Raw genomic sequence first — 19,313 nt, forward strand, 5'->3', positions numbered from 1 at the left:
TTACATACATCTGCACCTTAGCGGTGTTTTGTCAAATTTTATATTTTTTCTTCATCTGTCATCTACATCTGTCAACACTTCTCACACCAACACGCTTCTTTAGCTCGACCCCCTTCCCTAGACCCCTACATTCTGTGCCAACCACAAAGATGAAGCAATTTATATTTAACTAAAATGGATAATTCTAACAGAAGAGATGAAGAAATACAAAGAAAGTAGAAGAAATGGGAGTTGAAAACCCGAGAAAGGCGTTTTGGGATTTTCTTAGAAAAAACATAAGATGAAAACAAGGAAATAGGAAAAAGCTGCAAGCAATGCCAGAAACCCGGAAAACTCTGCAAGCTTTGAGGGAGAAATGCAGAATCACAGAAAAACAGGGAAAAGGAAACCCGGAGAAGAAAAACTCAGAAAGAAGCAGATGCAAATGTTTACGACTCTGAGAAGTTTTTTCCGAATTTATGTGCATAATTTTGTATTTCGTTTCGTTGTTTGGTTCCTTGGTTCCTTACTCAAGACAGACTCAAGACTTACACACGTGTAAGCAAATGAATGCAAACAATAAAACGAACGAAAACGAAGGACATGGCAGAGAACATTTGAAGCTGTGAGCGATGTTTTTCTGATGTTTCAAGAATTCATCGATGTTTACAATGCTACGAAACATGATTGACATTTCCACGTACATATGTATAAGCCTATCAACCTAACCTAAGCCTCACCTTCTTTCAATGCCTATTGGAGGGGAACTGGAAGCGGCGGTTCCCCCAAAGCCAGGGGTTAAGACAGCGAAATGTTTTCCCATTCCCTTTTCTGGTTTTTGATGCAGGGCTCCTGATAATTAATGTTTGACAAAAAGAGCAAAGAACTTACACATACTGGAGCATGCAAGGAATGACAGCAGTTGGCATGGACGATAACAATGCAACAGCATGAGGCATACAAATGATGGAAGTAGCAACAGAAAATCCATTGAAATGGGAATGGAAATGGGAGGTGAATGCCAGAAACAGAAGACCATTTTATTATTCAAATTTGTACTTGTAGTATTTCATGAATAATACTAAAATACAAATAATTTTGAAGAATAGAGACGATTCCTTAATAATTTTAATGGATTTTCTGGACTTCTAATCATTTGCCTTTCTAGCCCAGTTATGAGCGCTTCAAGCTGTGCTAACTCCATCTCCTTGGCTGTGTGTGTGTGTGTGTGTGTGTGTGTGTGTGTGTGTAGCAAATAGTTAAATGTTTGTTTTTGTGTGCGTGTGTTAAGCACATTTTAAACAGTATTTAGAACAGTGTGGAGGGGGGAGACCCAAGAGGGGTACAATAATATGAATAAACATCTGAAAAATATGTGTGAAGCGAACTAGAAGAGCAACAGAAGCGAACATAAGTTACTTTTTGCAAGCACATGAACACACCCACCCACACATACACCCAACTGTTAATTTCCCACTCTTGCACACAGAATGAGAATGTGGGGGACAAAAGTCAAAAGAATGAGAGGTGGTGCCAGAGCGAGCGGAGTCTATACGAGAGTTTCTTTCACAGCCGAGCTCTGAGGTGTGTCGTTGCCTCCCTTTGTCCGTCCTTCAAGTGTGCGAAAAAGTACTTTGTTTAATGAGTTTTCCACCGTTCAGAGTTTGCCTTGAAAGCAGTCAGCAGTCAACACACAGCCAGCAGACACGCGCCCACTGCTCAAGCGGAAGGAAAAGAGCAGAGAAAACTGATAAGAATTGGATTATACAAAAGTTTTACACATGTGCATGTACATGTAGTACTTCTGAGAGATCTGCGAATGTCTCCTTCAATATGTTTCATTCCCATAAAGTCTAATGATTTCGCCATCTGCCTTAATTAGCAGAAAAGCAAAGGAAAAAGAGAAATCGTTTTTCCTTTTCAGTTTCCACAGCCAACGCCACACCCGACATCCTCCTTTCCAGGAAAAGATTACATTTTAAGGAAAAACTGGACACCACAAAATCCGAAATCTCTCTTCATATCTCAGCAGTTTGTCCTGGATAACAAAGATTTTGTAAATTTTATCTTCGGGTTTCCGCTTTGCTGTAGGTGCAAACCAGAATTCCTTTTCCTGTTCAATGTTGTTCCATGGGGGGTCTGCTTTTATATGGAATGAAGACGGCAGACTTGGGAGGTCTCCAAAATGGAACAGCCATTATCCTATCCCCCACAACCACCCACAAGCCACCTAACGAATTTTTTATACAAAATTCTGATTGCGAAAGCAAACAGAGAAGGGAATGGAAGAAAGATAGTTTTCCCAACATTGAAGGTCATCAAACTTTGTATAGAGGGGACCCATAGAAATAGAGAGACAGAGAGTGGGGCGCAGAGTTGTAGGGAAAAATATGTTGTCTTACGGGGACGGGGGCTCCACCCAGCAGATATATTTATGTACATATGTACATATGTATTAACATATTAACAAACATGTGTATGTATAAAAATAGTGAAGAAACAGCCATTTGGGGGTGGGGTAGGGTGAGTGCTAATGGTGCTTGATGCCTGCTCTTTACAGACCGCACACAATTTACAGCTGGATAAATACCCAAAGAGAAAAAGAACATTAACATCCAAAAGTGGAGGGGCATGAAATAGAAGATCGGAGTGACTCAAAGATCTTTTTTCATTTACATATGCATGTACATATCTGTGTGTGGTGAATGTGATGACAAATCAATGTCATTCGAGGGCCATCGAGAGATTTAAATTTAGCGCAATATCCCAGGGCATGGGGGAAATTTCCAATCAAATAAAAACACACAAGGGAGGTGGAGAGAGGGAAACCACAATAGAGGGACTTTCTTTCATAAGACTTCCTTCTCTTCTGCAACCGATCCACGGTGCTTATGTTCTGGAAAAACGGTTCTACTGATGAATGGAATTACATAGAATGAAATAAAAGCTAAAATAATCGAAGCATTTCCAGTGATGTGTGTATGGTATTTCAGTGTAAACTAATGTTTATGGATGCGGTTTTCATTTATAAAAGACAAAAGCTGACATTGCCACAAACCACATATTCCTCTTTTTTAAACACAAATCATATTTTTGCACACTTTTAACACAACTTTGAAGATCTTTGAAAACTCATTCTTTCCAGTACTATTTTCTGGATCCGAATTCAACGAGAACTCTCTAATATCTAGATAATATTGGATAATATAAAAATTCCCTAAATGCTTTCGGCATGGCCAGGGCCTGGCTCTGGGGCTTAGAACCTCCTCTAAGGTGGAGGCAGTGGAAAGTTGTTTGGGTTCTCTTTCATTCCCTCTGACGGACCACAGCTGACTCGCCTTTTGCCAATATTGTTTTATGGCCATACAATATTACCATTAGATAAATTGCCTTATGGGCAGAAAAGAGAATAGAGAAGAGCTGTCGAAAAGGAGAAGATGGGTGAGGACAGTAGTAGTGGCCGCCACGTTTCATATTACTTTCTTTATGGATTTCTTTCCATGACTTTAGTGCTCCACATGCATTTCATCGTATACCAAAGTGAAAAGATGCTGCAGTAGCAGCACTTATTGGAAGTATTCCCCATCTCTTTCCTCTCCTACACCAAATCCTGCTCCTATGTGCGTGAAATTTGATGCTTGACCCTCGAGATGAGAAACAGAGGAACAACACCCTTCGTCGATACTTCAACCCAGCACACGGTGAGTATAGTGCAGCTCCCCGCGTACTCATTCTCATTCTCACTTTCCCCGCTCCTCCCCGCACTGTCATGAGAAGCTCTCTAGATGTTCTCTCTGTGGCATGTAGTATATTTTATGACGCATTTTTATGATGGCCACATGGGAGAGAGACAATGAAAAGAATTTAATGCATTTTGTTGTCGAGTGAGTTTTACAGTAGTTTTTCCTACATTTTTCCATGGTTTGTGCTGTTCTGTTTGGATTTCTGGTCTCGTGTGGCGGCCGTATAGTATTTAATTGACATTCCAATCCCCATTGGAGTTCGCATTTCGGAACTCCAATCCCAAACTAAACAATAAGCTCTAGCTAATGATCTCTACCTACTTAATGTAGATGCACACAAGTTTGACTGGAAAAATGGAAAAAAATGTATTAGCTATGTATGTATGTATGTATGTGTGGAATGTTTATTAATTAATAAACATGATTAAATCTCATTTCATAATGAGTTCCCATGAAACATGCCTCGTAAAAACAAACACATACATATGTATGAATGTATGTATGTATGTACATATGTAAGTATGTATGTACATACATATGACCAATCCATGTCACATATTCCATATTCCATAGCATTAATAGCCTTTAGCCTTTTTAGCATTAAGCCCCCTACTGTACAATCTTACTTAAAAATTAACTACATAGCTACAGAAACAATCACATAAATAAACGCGAGCCTGAATAGAACTTTCAGTGGGTGGGGTGTGGTCGCAAGCAAATTATATGCCTCTGTCTAACAGTGTTATATCATGACAGAGGCCGACGACGTCGATGCATGTTTCCGATATTCAACTAATCGATAAACACAAAAAGTTATCTCCACCTTGCCCTCGTCTTCCCCCGTTCCACCATCACCAGAGGTTGTTGTCTTTCCTGCGTGTGGGTGTGGGTGTGTGTGTCGTGTTTGACCTCCCATTCTGGAGGCAAAAGTTCAATTAAAAATATTTAAACTTTGAGAAAACTCTTCCACCTTACTCTTTGCCCTTCCTGCACCAGCTTCCCCTTGCCATTTTCTTCAATTAGAGGATGAGCCCCACAGGCATGCACACACGAGTTAGTGCAAGGTCTAAAGACCATGAAATACCCTACATAACAATGATCCACAAATTAATGGAGATTAATAATAAGAACTAACTGAAACTACTCCTTTTGCTGAACACAATACACTCGTACAATTCTTTTGGTACCACAAACATGTACGGGTTATAAACAATACTCAACTTGGGATAGGTTGTTGCAGCAGAGTTGCGCTGCTGCCCCAAAGGCATATTGCAACATTTTGCACAGCAGAATCAGAAGTAACAACAAGAGGCAGAGGCAAAGGCAAAGGCAAAGGCAAAGGCAACGAACGCGGTCTCGGACCTCACGGTTTTCAGGCGATTGCGGGTCGAGAGAAGAGGGGCATTTGGGTCTGGGTCGGTGGTCAGGGCAGAGACGAGAGGACCATCCGGTTCTCTGTCAGTTCTGCCCTCTCTGTATGCTACTCCCCAGTCACCGTCCAGCTTGGTCATCGTAAAAATCCAAAACGAAAATTTCATTCTTCTTTTTCTTTAATTTTTTTTTCTTTTTTTGTTGGGTGCAATGAACGTTGCGTCGCTTCTCTGATCTCAGTGGCCAAGGCAGTGGAAGATCTGTGTGCGCATGCGTACCAGCAGTTAAAAGAACAACAGTAGCACCAGATGGAGAGAGAGAGAGAGAGAGAGAGAGAACGCAAGAAGATCGAAGAAGGTGGGTGAGCAGAAGAAGGAAAAATAACAAAAACAGCGACGACGAAAATGTTGCTTCAGAGATGAGAAAACATTTTGCGGGACTTTCGGATTGAGTACATAGTAAGGGAATTTCTGAATGTGATTGGAAATGTGCAGGGAATCGATGGAAATTAAAACTACCTACTGCATAATGTAAGAAGGATTTATGTAAAAATATACATATGAACATACATATGTACTGTGAAATGTAGAAATTTCAATCTGTGTTCTCTTTCTTTCTGTCTCTGTTTTTCTTTCAATTTACATCCATTCTCTGTCAGTTGTGTCACTGCTTTCCAGTCATCAAGTATCACTCCCGATCACGATCATCTCCGCTGGCAATTTTTCAGTCATCTTTGTCGCCCATCGGTGTTCGAGTCTGCCGCCAGTTGCCGGTAACGTCTGTCCTTTGGGGTTTCTTCGTTCAAGAAGAAAGAAAAAGTTCAAAAACAACTTCAATAAATTGACCAACGATTGGCGATTTTGCAGCGTTGGAGGAGTGGGGAGGTGCATCAACGGAACGAAAGGCAGAGAAGTCATGCAGCTCCACCTTGCGTCAATATTAACATTCATGCTCATCCTTTACATTTTGGGTCCCCCGTACCCCGTTCTCTTTCCCTCACACCAGCGTCAACGTCCCACTCCCTTCTCCACCAATTTGATTGCTATTATCTGACCACCTGACGTATTTATTTTTCTCTTTATATTGTTAAAAAGAGAACAGGCCGGCGGCAGAGGCTCCCATTATTCGGACGAGGCTCCAAACTGCAAGGAAAAATCAATGTAGAAAAACAAGAGGACAAAAAAATTACTGAAAACGAAGCCAGACAGCTGCAAAGGAGACACAGGATGGGATGAGATGAAACATACAGGTACTTGAGGTTCGGTTATCGGTATCCTGTTATGCCATTGATCCTGTCTGGTGCTCGTCCGACAGGATCGCTGCTTCGATACGCCTTTGTTCTCGTTTTGTCTGTGTTGGCGTAATTCGAGCCCTCTTCTCTCTTATCCTCCCTTCTTTTCGTCCTGTCGTTCGAGGACAATGCTGCGACTCATCAAGGAGTCTCTGCTTTTAAGAACAATTACGACTTGCACCTGCCTCTAGCTCTCCGTTTTCACAGCGGAGCAGAAGGCGGAACTCCACTCGAGAGCAAGGCCAATAATACAACATAATCGAAATATGTATGTATGGAAGTGGAGGGCGGCAACCATCAAATGCTGATGACTTGGAAACTCACTGAAATAGCGATTTTCTCCTACATGTTGCCAAAATTTCACGGGGAGTAAGCAGAAAAATTCCACAACTGCTGTTCCTGTCACTGTTGCCTGGCAACAAGAGGCATCAAGTGCTTGCCTTATGTGTGTGGCTTATATAAGAGAATGCATTGACGACACGTTTGCAGAATTCATAGAAGACGAAAAGCTACAGCTACACCAGTCAGTGGCACGAGGAAATGCACGAGGACTTATTTTTCTGCTTCAGAAAGGATAGGAACAAACGATGAATTTCTCAGCTCAGATCTTGGACCCCTTTTCTGCTGTTCCATCCTCAGCCGTTCTGACTCTTTCTTCTTTACCTTTTCTCATGTTCCCCTCATTCTAAGGTTTTTTTTATCGCACTTTCTCATGCTCTTCTGTTCTTTTTGTTAGTTATCTTATTCCACCTCCCCCACCGCCATTCGCATTCGCATTCGCATTCTCATTCTCCACTCGAAAAGTCTCCTCACCGAAAATTCTGTGACGCATTGAAGGTATCATACAGAAAGCTTTTGTTGCACCCAAGAGATGGGAGGCACAGAAAAGAGGAGCGGAAAGGAGTCAAACCCCTTTGTTATATGCATCGTGTTCCGTATGTTTCGTACAGTTATCAAGATCATACATCAAAATTGACGGAATGACAGCAAACGCTGTGAAATATGCAAAAAATACAAAAATAATATTAAATCCTAACAAAGAGGCAGACAGTGGGAAGGTAAATGACAAATCAGAAGAGGAGCCACCCGCCCTAAAAGGGCGTGCAGCAGGGAAAATTCTCCATGAAAACTGTATAGCAACACGCAACAGCCTCAGCTGTTGTCAGGAGAGATTAGAGATTAAAAAGTTGCAGTGCCAAAAAGATTGAGCGAGGGAATGATGAAACAGAATCTGCAGCAAGTGCAGCAATAAAGATAGAAAATATTTTCAAGTGGAAAAATGGGAGTCCACTCCCCCTTCGGAAGAGAGAGGAGAGTGCCACAATTAACGCATTTTTCTAATTATATTTTTGGCATTGACCAAGAGGTGGAAAAGGGACAACGGGAACAGTGACTGTTCCAAACACTTTTATGTACGTTCGGGTACGTATTTAACAATGACGTTGCAGTGGGGCCATGAGGCAGGAAGATGCGGGGGTATAAAGCCACCGTCTTATCTGAGGCATTCTCTCAGCAATTACCGCTGGGGCAGTGAACTGGGAGCTGGAGCCTGTGTGCCGCTGCCGACGTAGACTTTTTGTAGAATTTTAATTGAAATGTCAAAAGCGTTTAGTGGCAAGCGCAAACACACGATTTTCCATGTGGCATTGGGCATGGGGCAGGAGGATACGAATGCGGACGATGATGATGCAGCAACCAAACCTCCATTCGGTTTAGTATTGGATGCGGCGGCAAGCACTGCGGCAAAAAACGTATCTGATTGTGTGGCATTTTAGGGGTTACAAAAATATGTTAAGCTCTTTCCCTTCTTCCACCCCTCATTTAAATGTGTTTGTGCGGGGAGTAAGAGGAGACGGTGCCACAATTGTGTGACATCAAAGTGTGACCGCATTTCGCTTGGTTATTGGGAAGAGGGAAGTACCCCCTTTCTTCAGAGCTTCATCTGTAGTATCCCCCTGTTAATTGGTCATTCTAAAAAGTCAATTCAATTACAATGTCTAATGCCACCCCACCCCATCCTACTCCCAGCTAATGTTGCCGCAACAAAGCTGCAGCATTGATGGAGTCGATCAATTTGCTTGGACAAACAATTTGTAATTAACACCTACTGACTCGGAAGACTACAAATGCAGATACATACAAGGGTGCTGTACAAAGCGCGATAGTGATAGTGATGGTTGGGGAGAGCTACCCTCCCCCATGCAGCAACAAATCAAAATAAGGGTGGTAAAATGTGTTGTCAAAAGTTTGCAACAAAAGATTGCATATAGGCCTCGCTCTCTGCATCGCTGCTCTCCTCTGGGGCACTGCAGTGGCTGCCTCTCTTCAGCTCCCTTCCTCTCCTTCCTTCCTCGACTGTCAGAGGCAGACGATGAGAGCCGGCAGACATTATACAGTTGCAGCTTTTGCCTACTGCCGCCTGAAGAACGACCCTCCTCGTTATACCCTTTCCTTCACCAAAAGAATCGCAAACCATGGAGCAGGTTTGCACATGCACAGGGACTACTAAATAAGTCAGTATACATACATTTACATGCATATGCACACACATATGTAAATAGGTGTAGTATTATCTATTTTCTATGTGTGTTTAGGATGATCTATCGGTTGGTAAGCAAAAGAGCATAGATGATTCAATACGACCCTAGGAGGTTTATGCTCTTGTTACCGCAATTCTTCTCTGCTTTGTGTTAAACCTCATTTAGCATAAATAGCAGCAACAGAGGCAGTGGCAACAGAAAAGCCAGCATAAACCGCAGCACAAGAGCCAGTAAGAGTACAACAACAGTAAGAGCCAGGTCGCAGACAATGGCCGTAAGTTACAGTCGCTTCGGCTGATGCTTCTCTGATGTTGCAGCTGCCAGAGGAGCAGCCAGCCTTTGGTGGCAGCCACACATTTAACAGCTCGCACGATTTCCTCGTTGCGGCTGAGTGACTTGTGCCGTCGTGCCAGAAGGAAGAAAAGCGTTTGCTCTTCCATTGTGCTAAATAATGCGAGAGAGTTAGAGTTTTCCACAGCCCCAGAAAATCAGAATCAAAAGTGCAAGCGAGGAGATGTGGAGAACAAAGTTGGGTGGTTGGGGTTGGGAGTCCTCTAATGAAACGTAGGAAATCCTCCTGTCAATATCAAATCGAAAGAGAAAAACATAGATCATTATCTCTAATTAGTGCACGAAAATCAGCAGAGACCTTTAAAAAAGGGAAAGAAAATCGAAGATTAATCTACTATGGTCGGTTTTTTTTTTTCGATATTCTCTTTTTTTCTTTATTAATTTCTGGTTATAGACCTATTTATTTCTTTACCTTCTCTTTCTGTATTTTCCTTCCCCCGCAAGTAAAAATTCGTTAATTAGTTTCCCTTCTGGTTACACACCTCACCCTCCCTTTGTGAATGTGTATACCCTACATTCTCCTCTTCTGCCCCAGAGGGGAGTGACTGTTCACCCGTGTAGTAGCTTCATTAGGTTCTCGGGTTAAACTAGAATTGACCTCCGCCTCTAGCACCAGATGTCCGAGTGCTTGTTTATTTCAGATTTCCAGTGCACTTTACGAGTATTGGAGCAGCCGTAGCAGCAGAAGAGCAGCGGAATAGTTCTGGAGCTGTGTGTTTCAGTTGGCCAACACACACGATGATTTATTTGGCACACACCCATACATACATACATATGTTTGTACATACATACATATGTACATACGCACGCAAACACAGTTAGAGGAGAGAATGTCCAAAGAAGAAAGAAGATCCTTTCCCTAGACCCCGAACCTCAAACGCAATGGAAGCTTTACACGTTTTGGTGGCACTTTTGTTGGCAATTATTTTACATTTGGAGCGCAGGGCTCATTCTACGTGGAGTGTGTTCGGTAATGGGGGTGTACTAAGGGGGTTCCAAGCTCTTCTCTAGACACGTGAAAATAATATCAACACACACACGCTGGTACAGGCGCATAAAGATATGTACCTATGGCTGTATATACATATGTATGTACATGGAAAAGATGGAGACACCTTGGTGGCACCTTATCCCGGAATTACCACTGCCATACTTTGTTACATGATACCATGAAAGCCCAATAAAATGATAGGGAACCTCCAGCGGGGGGGTTGAACGAGTGAGAGGAACGTAGAGAACATAGAGGGATACTAAATAAACTTCAAAGATAAATTTGAGCTCCCACAGCTTGAACCAATGCAGCAACCAATAGCAGCAGCAACAGTTCAAGTGGACTAAGCTGCTGGCCGTGCCACACATACCACAGCAGAGAAGCAGCCGAAATACGCATGCATATACATACATACATAAGTATGCACATATGCACATATGAACATGCATACAAACATCGGTTGGTATGTAACATATGTATCTGTATCTGCTGTATCTTTCGTATCTAGCGGAGGCCGCAATGAAGCTGTAGACAAAATTGCGTCCGTAATTCTCTCCTTTTTTCTCTTCTCACCCACTGTCTCGAAATGTAGGGATAAGTCGCCTCACACGACAAAAAGAGGAATAACAAAGAATACTACCTGAAGGAAACAGCAGCAGGACCTGTGTGCGTGACAGAGAGAGCCATTTTGCCAGGAAAGAAAGCAACGTTGCCACATTTCAATCACATCGCAGAACACGCGATTGGAACAAACAAAAACATTGCGTTGAAAACGATTTCAATTCTTGGATTGGCTTTAAGCAAAGTAACCATAAAATAGTGATATCAATCACAAAAGCAAACCATAATCACTCCAAACAAATTTCCTCAAACAATTAGGAATACCACAGAGAGAGAGAGAGTGTGTTCCACACTCGACCATAATGGTTAATTGAAATTTCAGCTAGTGATCATGATCAACCTTAATTTCTTGACAAATTGCATAAATTAAAAATAGGGAAGAACTTTTTTCCTAAAATCCCCACCACAAAGTTAATAAAAACGAAATCCATTTCCACCCCCAGCCACCGAAACGTTGGGAATTAATTCAATTAATTTACATCTACATATACTTACATACGTTCATACATATGTATGTCCATTCTTATATATATGCATGTATGGAAGGAAGCTTAAAGAAAAACTTTATGAGGAACTCATAAACCCATGGCTGACCCCTCGAACTCCTCTTCCCATCCTTCACCAGTCAATGGGAGAATGGAATTGTAAATGAATTGGAAATCCCATCGCATCGAAAGAGCAAAGGAAACCATTTTTCCACTGCAATACGTACATATGTACATACATACATACATATGTATTTAACATGTATGGAGCAGAACATATGGACATAGTATGTATGTATGTACGTACATACATATGGGTATGTACGAGATGCAGGAAAAACAGGATAATTATTCAAACACTTTCAAAGTCAAAAACACACCGCTTCTCCTCTGCCCTCTCTTCACTCCCTTCTCCCATTGGCATGTGAAAATGGCTTCCCTATGCTGCAGAAGGAAAACGTTTGAAAAAAGAAATCGTTGTGGAAAAACGTTATTCGTTGCTGCAACTGAGCGAAAACTAGAGGGATGGAGATGGTTCAGGGTTCCGTTCTCGAGTTCGGGTTGATGATGCAGTCCCTGGATCACAGGGAAGTGAAACGAAGCAAAGAGGACAGGAGAAAAACATATGCGGGAGATGAACCGACAGAACAGAACCCATATCCTGTAAGCGGGCAGTGTCTGTGTGTGCGTGTGTGTTAGTGCCAGACAGAAAATACTCTAAAAACAGAGCGAAGGTTGTTCAACCACCAAAAGCCATCATCGCAGAAATCGCAAAAGAACAGAAGAGAAGTTCGGAGCATACCCCTGACGGAGCAGCTGTTCCATTCGTTCCACCAGAAATAGTGGATGGATGGAGTGATGAAATGGAATGGGAATATAAAGAACTATTATTCTCCTGCACTAATTTCGTTTCCAATGTACAATGTATTCTGCCTGGAACTCTGCTGTGCCGTTTCAGATTAGCCTAAAGATTTGCTCCCTGACCAAAAAAAATAAATAAAAACGGCAAGAGGCAGACAGACGGACCAGATTCTCTTGGAAGACACCGAAATTCCCTTAAAAAATGCATAAATAATTCCAAACGGATTTAAACTATTTTCAGTGCAGGAAATGCAATTGAAAGCAATTAACTTTGAGTAACATTTCATGAATTATAGTGCCTATAATTTAGTGGAAACGTATGAAACCCGTCATTCCATGTTTTAGAATAAAAACTTTAATTTAAGAGTGTTTCAGTAACCTTTGCGCCAGGCTAGAAAGAGAATGAAGCCTAGGGTCCGAACATAACAGCAACAATGAGCTGTTGAGCTGAATGAGCGTCTAAACCAAAGACTCTTTTCGATACTTCGACTGCGAGTGGGGACGACACCTTGCCCAAGAGGCTGTGCGGCTCAGTGACCAGAGACCCCAGACCCAAACTCCAGACGCAGTTGCGGAGGCCAGGTTCAGGCCTGCAGGTCCGCAGGTCCCAGGTTTAGGCCACAAGTCGTGCAGGAAGCATGTTTGAAACCAGCCAAAAGGTTTACACTGTCTTTTTTCCATCGGTCGCTGGTCGTTTGTCTCTCCACTGTCCGCTTGTACGTCTGGTGTCTGCTGTGCCTGCCGTGTGTAAGCCCGCCCCTCACCCCTCTTTCCGTTTGTCTCTGCATGTGCCGCTTCTTCTAAAACCAGTTGCAGGTAGTTTAAAGTAAACTCCGAAGAGATCTTTGCTCGTCTTTTGGTATACCTTATAGAACATATTTCTTCTCGCTGCGAGAAGGCGACTGGGCTGCGGACCAGACTGCAACCAGAGTCCATGTCCATGTCCAATACACACACCTGTATGTACATATGTACATACATATGTATGTACGTATATATAAATGTCTATATAACTATTATTCCTTTTCTTTACTTGACTCTTTGTGTCTGTGTATCTGTATCTTTGCATCTGTAGTGTGCTGGTGCATTGGGAGAAATGAAATTCGTAGAACTCTGCGTCTAGGATTAATTGGGTAAATGTTTGTTCTTTTTTCCTTTTCCCATTTCTTTCGAGTACCATTTCCCGGAATAAAATTATAAATTGAATAATCTAACATTAGGCACCGATTTCGGAGTTTTACGAGCAATATAAGCACATCTTCAAAGGGTTCCAAGATGACGGAGGGGCGGTTCATTCAGGGAACGAATGCAGTGGAGAAATTGGAAATAGTATTTAAGGGTATGACAATCCTCAAAATTTGAATTGCAATGGGTAAAGGTCTCAATCGATTTCCAAACTTCATGTTTGAGAACCTCTTTTAATCGAAACTTTCAATCACGGTCGTAGTGTTGCAACAAGAGAGCGGCGGCTTACACTTTTTAAGTAACTTTTTCAGCACCAAAAGTTTTCCAGTTTACCTTGCCCCGTTGCCAAACTTCAGTCGAAAACAAGATAACTACTTAACTACTCACGGCTTACGCTCTTTTTTTTTTTTTTGGTAATATGTACCCATCAATGCCTACCCAATCCTGCCCAAAGGAGGGCACTTCCTTCCGCATCTGCGAACCACGCTTCACCTGCTATTCGGTGTGCCTCCCACTACCACTCCTCATTCCCCGCCCATCAAGAACCATAAATACAAATAAAACAAACAAAACCCAAACCCTAGGCCTCGTGGACTGCATTGCATTTCATTTATGTAACAAGGTTTGACTTTTCGACATTTAGCACTTAAATGTAACGCTTGATTGCGTTCCACTGTGGTCGGACCGAACACATCAGAGGTAAGTAAAACCAGGTGATTCCTGCTGCCTCTATTGCTCTCCCCTCCTTCTTCTATGACAGCGTCTTTCTTTGTGTGTTTTACAATTTTTAGTTTAGCGAGCCTTTGCATGGACCGATACCGTCCATTCGTTCATCGATGATGATTGCTCCTCAAAAGCCAATCGAACGTCAACGACTTCATTCTGCAGGTTCCCCCGGACTTTCGGAGCAGGGAACAGGCACCAGGAAACATGGGGGGGGAGCGGTAAGAGGAGCAGGCTACTTCTTCTGGCTTCTCTCTTTATAGTTTGCCTTTTTATGTGACTTGTTTTTGTTTTTGCTTCTTTTGAGGGCTTGCTCCTCCACTTGTGGCTCTTCTTTGAGCAGCCCCCGCCCTCTCCCAGCCTACATCTGAACTCAAGGTGTGCTAGTTTTTCACTGGCTTCTCTTGCCCTCGCCAGCGGCAACTTCCCTGTTAAGCCTCCTCCACTTTGCGTTCGTTTTGATTATATTGCCGGAAATGCCGTTTTACACGTGAATGAAATTGTGAAAAAGCGATTGTGAAGCAACGTTGCCAATTTTCACTTAATACCAGAAATATAACCGCTGCATGTAACCTGAATTTAAGCAACAATTAATGTAAAAATGTACTTAAACTCTGCACAAAAATGCAAATCGAATCAAGAGAAACAAAACAGAGATGAGAGTAGGGCATAGAAAAGAGAGAGGAGCAGAGTGGCAAGCTGATAAAGGGAGAAATAGAAATAGAGAGAAATATATGGAAAAATCCACCCTCAGGGGGACCGAGCTGTAAAAATTGCACTAAAGGCAAAAATGACGAGGGGCACACAGGAGTGCTACCAACGACGGGATGAGGATGTTGCTCTGTTGATGTTGACATTACCCAGCACAAAACAGCAGCAACAACAGCAAGGGAAAATAAATCAAAAGGGTTACAAAATCAAAGGAAGGCCTAAGCAGCAGCACACAGTGTTCTCGTGGAGAAGGTTGCTGAACCCCGGAAAATTTATCCCTAACGAAAGGGACCGAAAGGTCGTTCCTATGACAGCATATGAGCAAATTTAAAAAAAAAAGAAGAAATGTATTACAGTTTTAAGAATTCACTTACCATACTACTCCGAATGCACCATAGCCGATGGGACGATCAGGCTGGACATCCTGCGGCACAGCTGGCGGCTGGTAATAGGGGGCCGCTGCGGCCAATATTGCGCTGGCGCCCTGTGGCGCACCACCGGCAGCACCACCCTGTACCAGTGACATCGAAACGCTCATTGATGGACTACGGCAGCGACTGGTTTAAATAATTTGAGCAGCTGCACTCGCAGTGTCGCTGATTCTGATTCTGATTCCGATTCTGCTTATGGCTGCTGTTGCCGTTGCTGGAGGCAGATGGAGCTCAATGGAGTGTGGAGTGGTGCGTTCTGGTGGCAGTGGCGAATGGCTAGTGGCGTTGGCGGTCTCTGAGGTGGAATCCGTGGTAATGGTGGTGATGCCAGATGATTTGATGTGGGTGAAATGGTGTTGATTGCTCAATGGATGCCGCTGGGGGCCACGATGGCCGCCATTCAATTGTGAGCCATTTGTTGTTTTCCTTTCTTTCCCGCTTTCTTTCTTTCTATCGTTGTTCACGTTTTCTTTTTCACACTTTTTTTATAGATTATTTAAATGAGAGTTGAGGACATTTTGGCAACTGTAACGAGGGCAGAGAGAGAAAGAGACTTAGGGAATTGATAAACAAGAAAAAAGGAATAGCTACAACTTCGGGATCCGAAGCTTACAAAATTTTCTTCTGAGAAGAGGAAAGTTGAAATTCCTTTAATTGGCATTCCTTTTGTTTGGGATTTCGTTATTGCTGGCAAAAACGGGAGAGCGAAAAAGAGCCGTTTGCTTCTGGCTGCCTGGCTAGCTGCCGGGGCGCGTCCGTGTATTACATTGTAAGTGTATGTGTGTGTGCGCGTGAGTGAGATTTTTGTGTGCTCTGGGCCTTGCTCTGCTCTGCGCGTGGCTGCAGCAACGCGCTCAAAACGCGTCGAGTGAACTGGCCACGGGGAGCCATAGTAGCCCCTTCTCACATGCACAATAAATAAAAAATTTTCCTTGACATTTGGCAAACATTAATTGAGAGCCTCTCTGATCTCCCGCACTTGACAATTATGTGCTGGCGACGCGCATAGTCGCAGACAAAAAATCACTTAATTAAAGCAAAGAAAGAAAATCTCAAGTAAAGTTCCCAGGCCTAAGGAAAAAGTTTTTCCTGCTAATTAAACCTTGTTTGGGATAGCTTTTCTTTTTGAATTACCTTTAAATATGCACATTTACTGCACGGCGACAGCGGTTTTTTGTTGATGCCGACTGCGGCGACTCTTCCGTGTGCGCGAGTGGGCGATGGGGAAAGGGGCGCGGGTGGGAAGAGCACGCTGTGTGTGTGAGAGATGTGGCGATAACAAGGTAAAATAGAAGAGCCCTAACTGTTATTGGAACTTTTTTTTGTAATTATTGTTGAAGCAGACGAACACACAAAAAACGCGACGGAAACTATTGCAACGCGGAGACGGATACAAATACTATTTACTACGGTTGCTGCTGCTCACACTCACACACATTAGCGCATATAATATATATACACTGTCATATACTCTCAAATATGTAGCAGGCAAACAAACAATTGCCCGGGTCACTTTCTCTCGCTCTTTTAATATTGCATTATCTTTGTTATCACACGACGCGCGAAGCCGCAGTATTGTACAACTTATTTTATTGCATTTTGTGTTTTGCAGCACACTCCAACCTTTTTCACACGCGGCGGTCTTTCTGCCAGTGTGACTGCGCATTTATGGATGAAATACACCGGCAGACCCTCGGAAATATACCGACATATATCTTGCATTTTCAAAATAAACTGTAAATATACCGTAAATCATAAATTATTTAGCTCGTTTTGATGTTCTATTTAATGGTACGAGCTAGTTAGGAGTCTCCGCGCTAAAACTTTAATTTTATCCGATTTATCAATCAATTCTCCACAAGAGTGGCTTGTTTTCACGACTTACTTCTGGAATGTTTCCAAAATTAAGTTTAAAACTAAAACGGTCAACGAACAAAAATAGCATTAAACGTTACGCGAGTGGGAACGGAATGCAACGCAATTTGACAATTTGTTGCTTGTCAACAGATAGTTAAAGCACAGTATGAGCATTTGTATACCTATTTCAAATTGCAAAGTTGCTCTCAAACATTAATAATAACTTTATCTTGGACTGACATGTTTATAACCTTTTCATATGCCTTCTATGTATATACATATGTATATCGATATTCTCGGTATCTGCATAATTTGTTGGGATGGCTACAGATAGAATGTTTTTGCATTGATTAGAGACAAAGATTTCTAGCATTTTCTCAATTCGAGAATATTAATCCCTCCAAGGTTACTAGATGTTGCTTGTTCCATGAAAAATGTTGGGGAACAATGCTGCTTAATATTCCAGCAAGCTGCTTACTATTCCCAGAATGTTGCTGGTCCATACAAATTATGTTGCCAACGTTAAAATACGTAAGTGTGACTGCGCATTTATGGATCAAATACACTGCTCGTCCTTCAGAAATATACCAAAAAATACCTTTAAATTTTGCATAAATGTAAGCATTCGGATTCTTAAATCATTTTCCTCGACTTTGATATTCTATTCAATATTACAGGCTAGTGACGACTCTTGGTTCTAAAACTATATTTTCATCCGATTAATGAATCAATCAATCCTCCACAAGCTAGCTTATTTTAGGATATCATTTGTTTAGGATTGTAAATAGAAACTGATTTAAACAAAGAAAGTAAGCAAAAATTCCCTTTCATTTTACATAGTGAATACACCACATACAACAATTACAATTACTCATTTTCCAAATATCAACAACAAATTTAAAAGATCAAAAATGTTTGCCGCCCTCTGTCGGCAATATACAGAGAGTGTAGAGAATGAGCAGGCAAAGAGCCTTAAAAGAGCTCTTTCTGGTTTTTCCTGTGTTTACCTGTGTTCTCTACCTTGCCGTGCACCTGTTACAGAGAGCTCCGGAGATCAATTAACGCTCTCCAGATTAATTTTCTCGTTCCAAATATGAGCACAAAGATACCCTAAAAATATACCAAAAATGTTATTAATATACCGTAAATATTAACTACACCCCGCTACACATTTTCTACCATAAACACCTCTTTTGCAAGCTGCCTGTCTGTCGCCCTCTGGAGGAAGGAGGCCAAGCCTATATAAAAGCATCCGACAAAGGGACTAAAAAATGCTGGTCGTTTTTTGCCTGTGTTCCATACCTTGCCATGCTACTTGTAGAGACAGCTCAGGAGAGCAGTTAAAGCTAATTTTTGCAAGTCAATTATAAGCCCAATAGCCAAAAAAAAATACCGTATATATCCCAAAGAAAAAAACTGAAATTAACCCACATAAACCCCACTTAATTTGTTTCGCACACAGTTGTTTACTTTCTTTTTATTGCTGGAATGGAGCCTCTGCTGGAATACATCACCGACTTGGTGGTGACCCACCACCGCTGTAACGTGAACATCATACCCGAACACATCACCATGCTAGAGGGGGCCAAGAGCCGGAAGCAGCACTCGAGCAAGCGCCGCTCGCACAAATCCAGCACGCTGTCTCGCCGCGAGTACGCCCGCCTGGGCCTCAACACGCTACCCACCCGCCAGATGCGTTACGAGCAGGTGCTGCCCCTACACCAGCTCTGGCGGAGCTATGTGCGCGAGCATCTGGGCCTACGGGAGGGCACCCAGGTACCCGAGGTTCACGAGCCCCACTACGAGGAGTTTAGCAAACAGTTGATCAAGCTCGATCTGCACGGTGCCAGACTGAAGGTGATCCAGTCCAAATGCAAGACGCTGGAGGGACTGGCCGGCATATGTGTGATGGACACGAAGAATGTGCTGAAGCTGCTGGGCGAGGACGATCGCCTTAGGACCGTGCCCAAGAGCGAGTGCGTCTTTGGGCTATCGGTGGGCAATATGAATTTCACCATATTTGGCCAGCACCTGACCATCCGTCCGGCGGAGCGCAGTGTGAAGAAGATCAAGACCTATCTGCAGCCCTTCATTTAGGGCCAATAAATGCAAATCCCTGTACACACCAAACCGAACCGAACCGTACCCTACCGAAAAGTGTCTGTTTTTCTTT

The 19,313-nt window shown here is 42.6% G+C and overlaps 2 protein-coding genes across 4 annotated transcripts in view; one reads left to right on the forward strand and one right to left on the reverse strand.

Annotated features, from left to right (window-relative positions):
* Positions 1-16,946, reverse strand: part of LOC117589437 (serine/threonine-protein kinase NLK) — a 56,541-nt gene extending 39,595 nt beyond the window's left edge. For 2 of the 3 annotated variants that reach the window (XR_004574211.1, XM_034281376.1), the window contains exons 1-2: positions 16,418-16,946; positions 15,227-15,808 (exon numbers count right to left, since the gene is read on the reverse strand). Coding sequence is in view for 2 of the 3 variants with exons in the window: in XM_034281376.1 (XP_034137267.1) it covers positions 15,227-15,390 (164 nt within the window). In the remaining variant the exon portion in view is untranslated. Of the gene's footprint in view, positions 1-15,226; positions 15,809-16,417 lie in introns of those variants that run through there. The other variant, XM_034281377.1, reaches the window with a different exon arrangement.
* LOC117589441 (ribonuclease P protein subunit p29) lies at positions 8,207-19,313 on the forward strand. The gene is made up of 2 exons (XM_034281380.1): positions 8,207-8,211; positions 18,603-19,313. The coding sequence occupies exon 2, from the start codon at positions 18,629-18,631 to the stop codon at positions 19,235-19,237; it is 609 nt and encodes a 202-aa protein (XP_034137271.1). The 5' UTR covers positions 8,207-8,211; positions 18,603-18,628; the 3' UTR covers positions 19,238-19,313.

The sequence above is a fragment of the Drosophila guanche genome, unplaced genomic scaffold, assembly GCF_900245975.1.
Source record: "Drosophila guanche unplaced genomic scaffold, DGUA_6, whole genome shotgun sequence".
Classification (NCBI taxonomy): Eukaryota; Metazoa; Arthropoda; class Insecta; order Diptera; family Drosophilidae; genus Drosophila; species Drosophila guanche.

What these genes read in the sequence shown, in the direction of transcription:
- LOC117589441 (XM_034281380.1), top strand. Translation starts at nt 18,629, where the DNA reads ATGGAGCCTCTGCTGGAATACATCACCGACTTGGTGGTGACCCACCAC.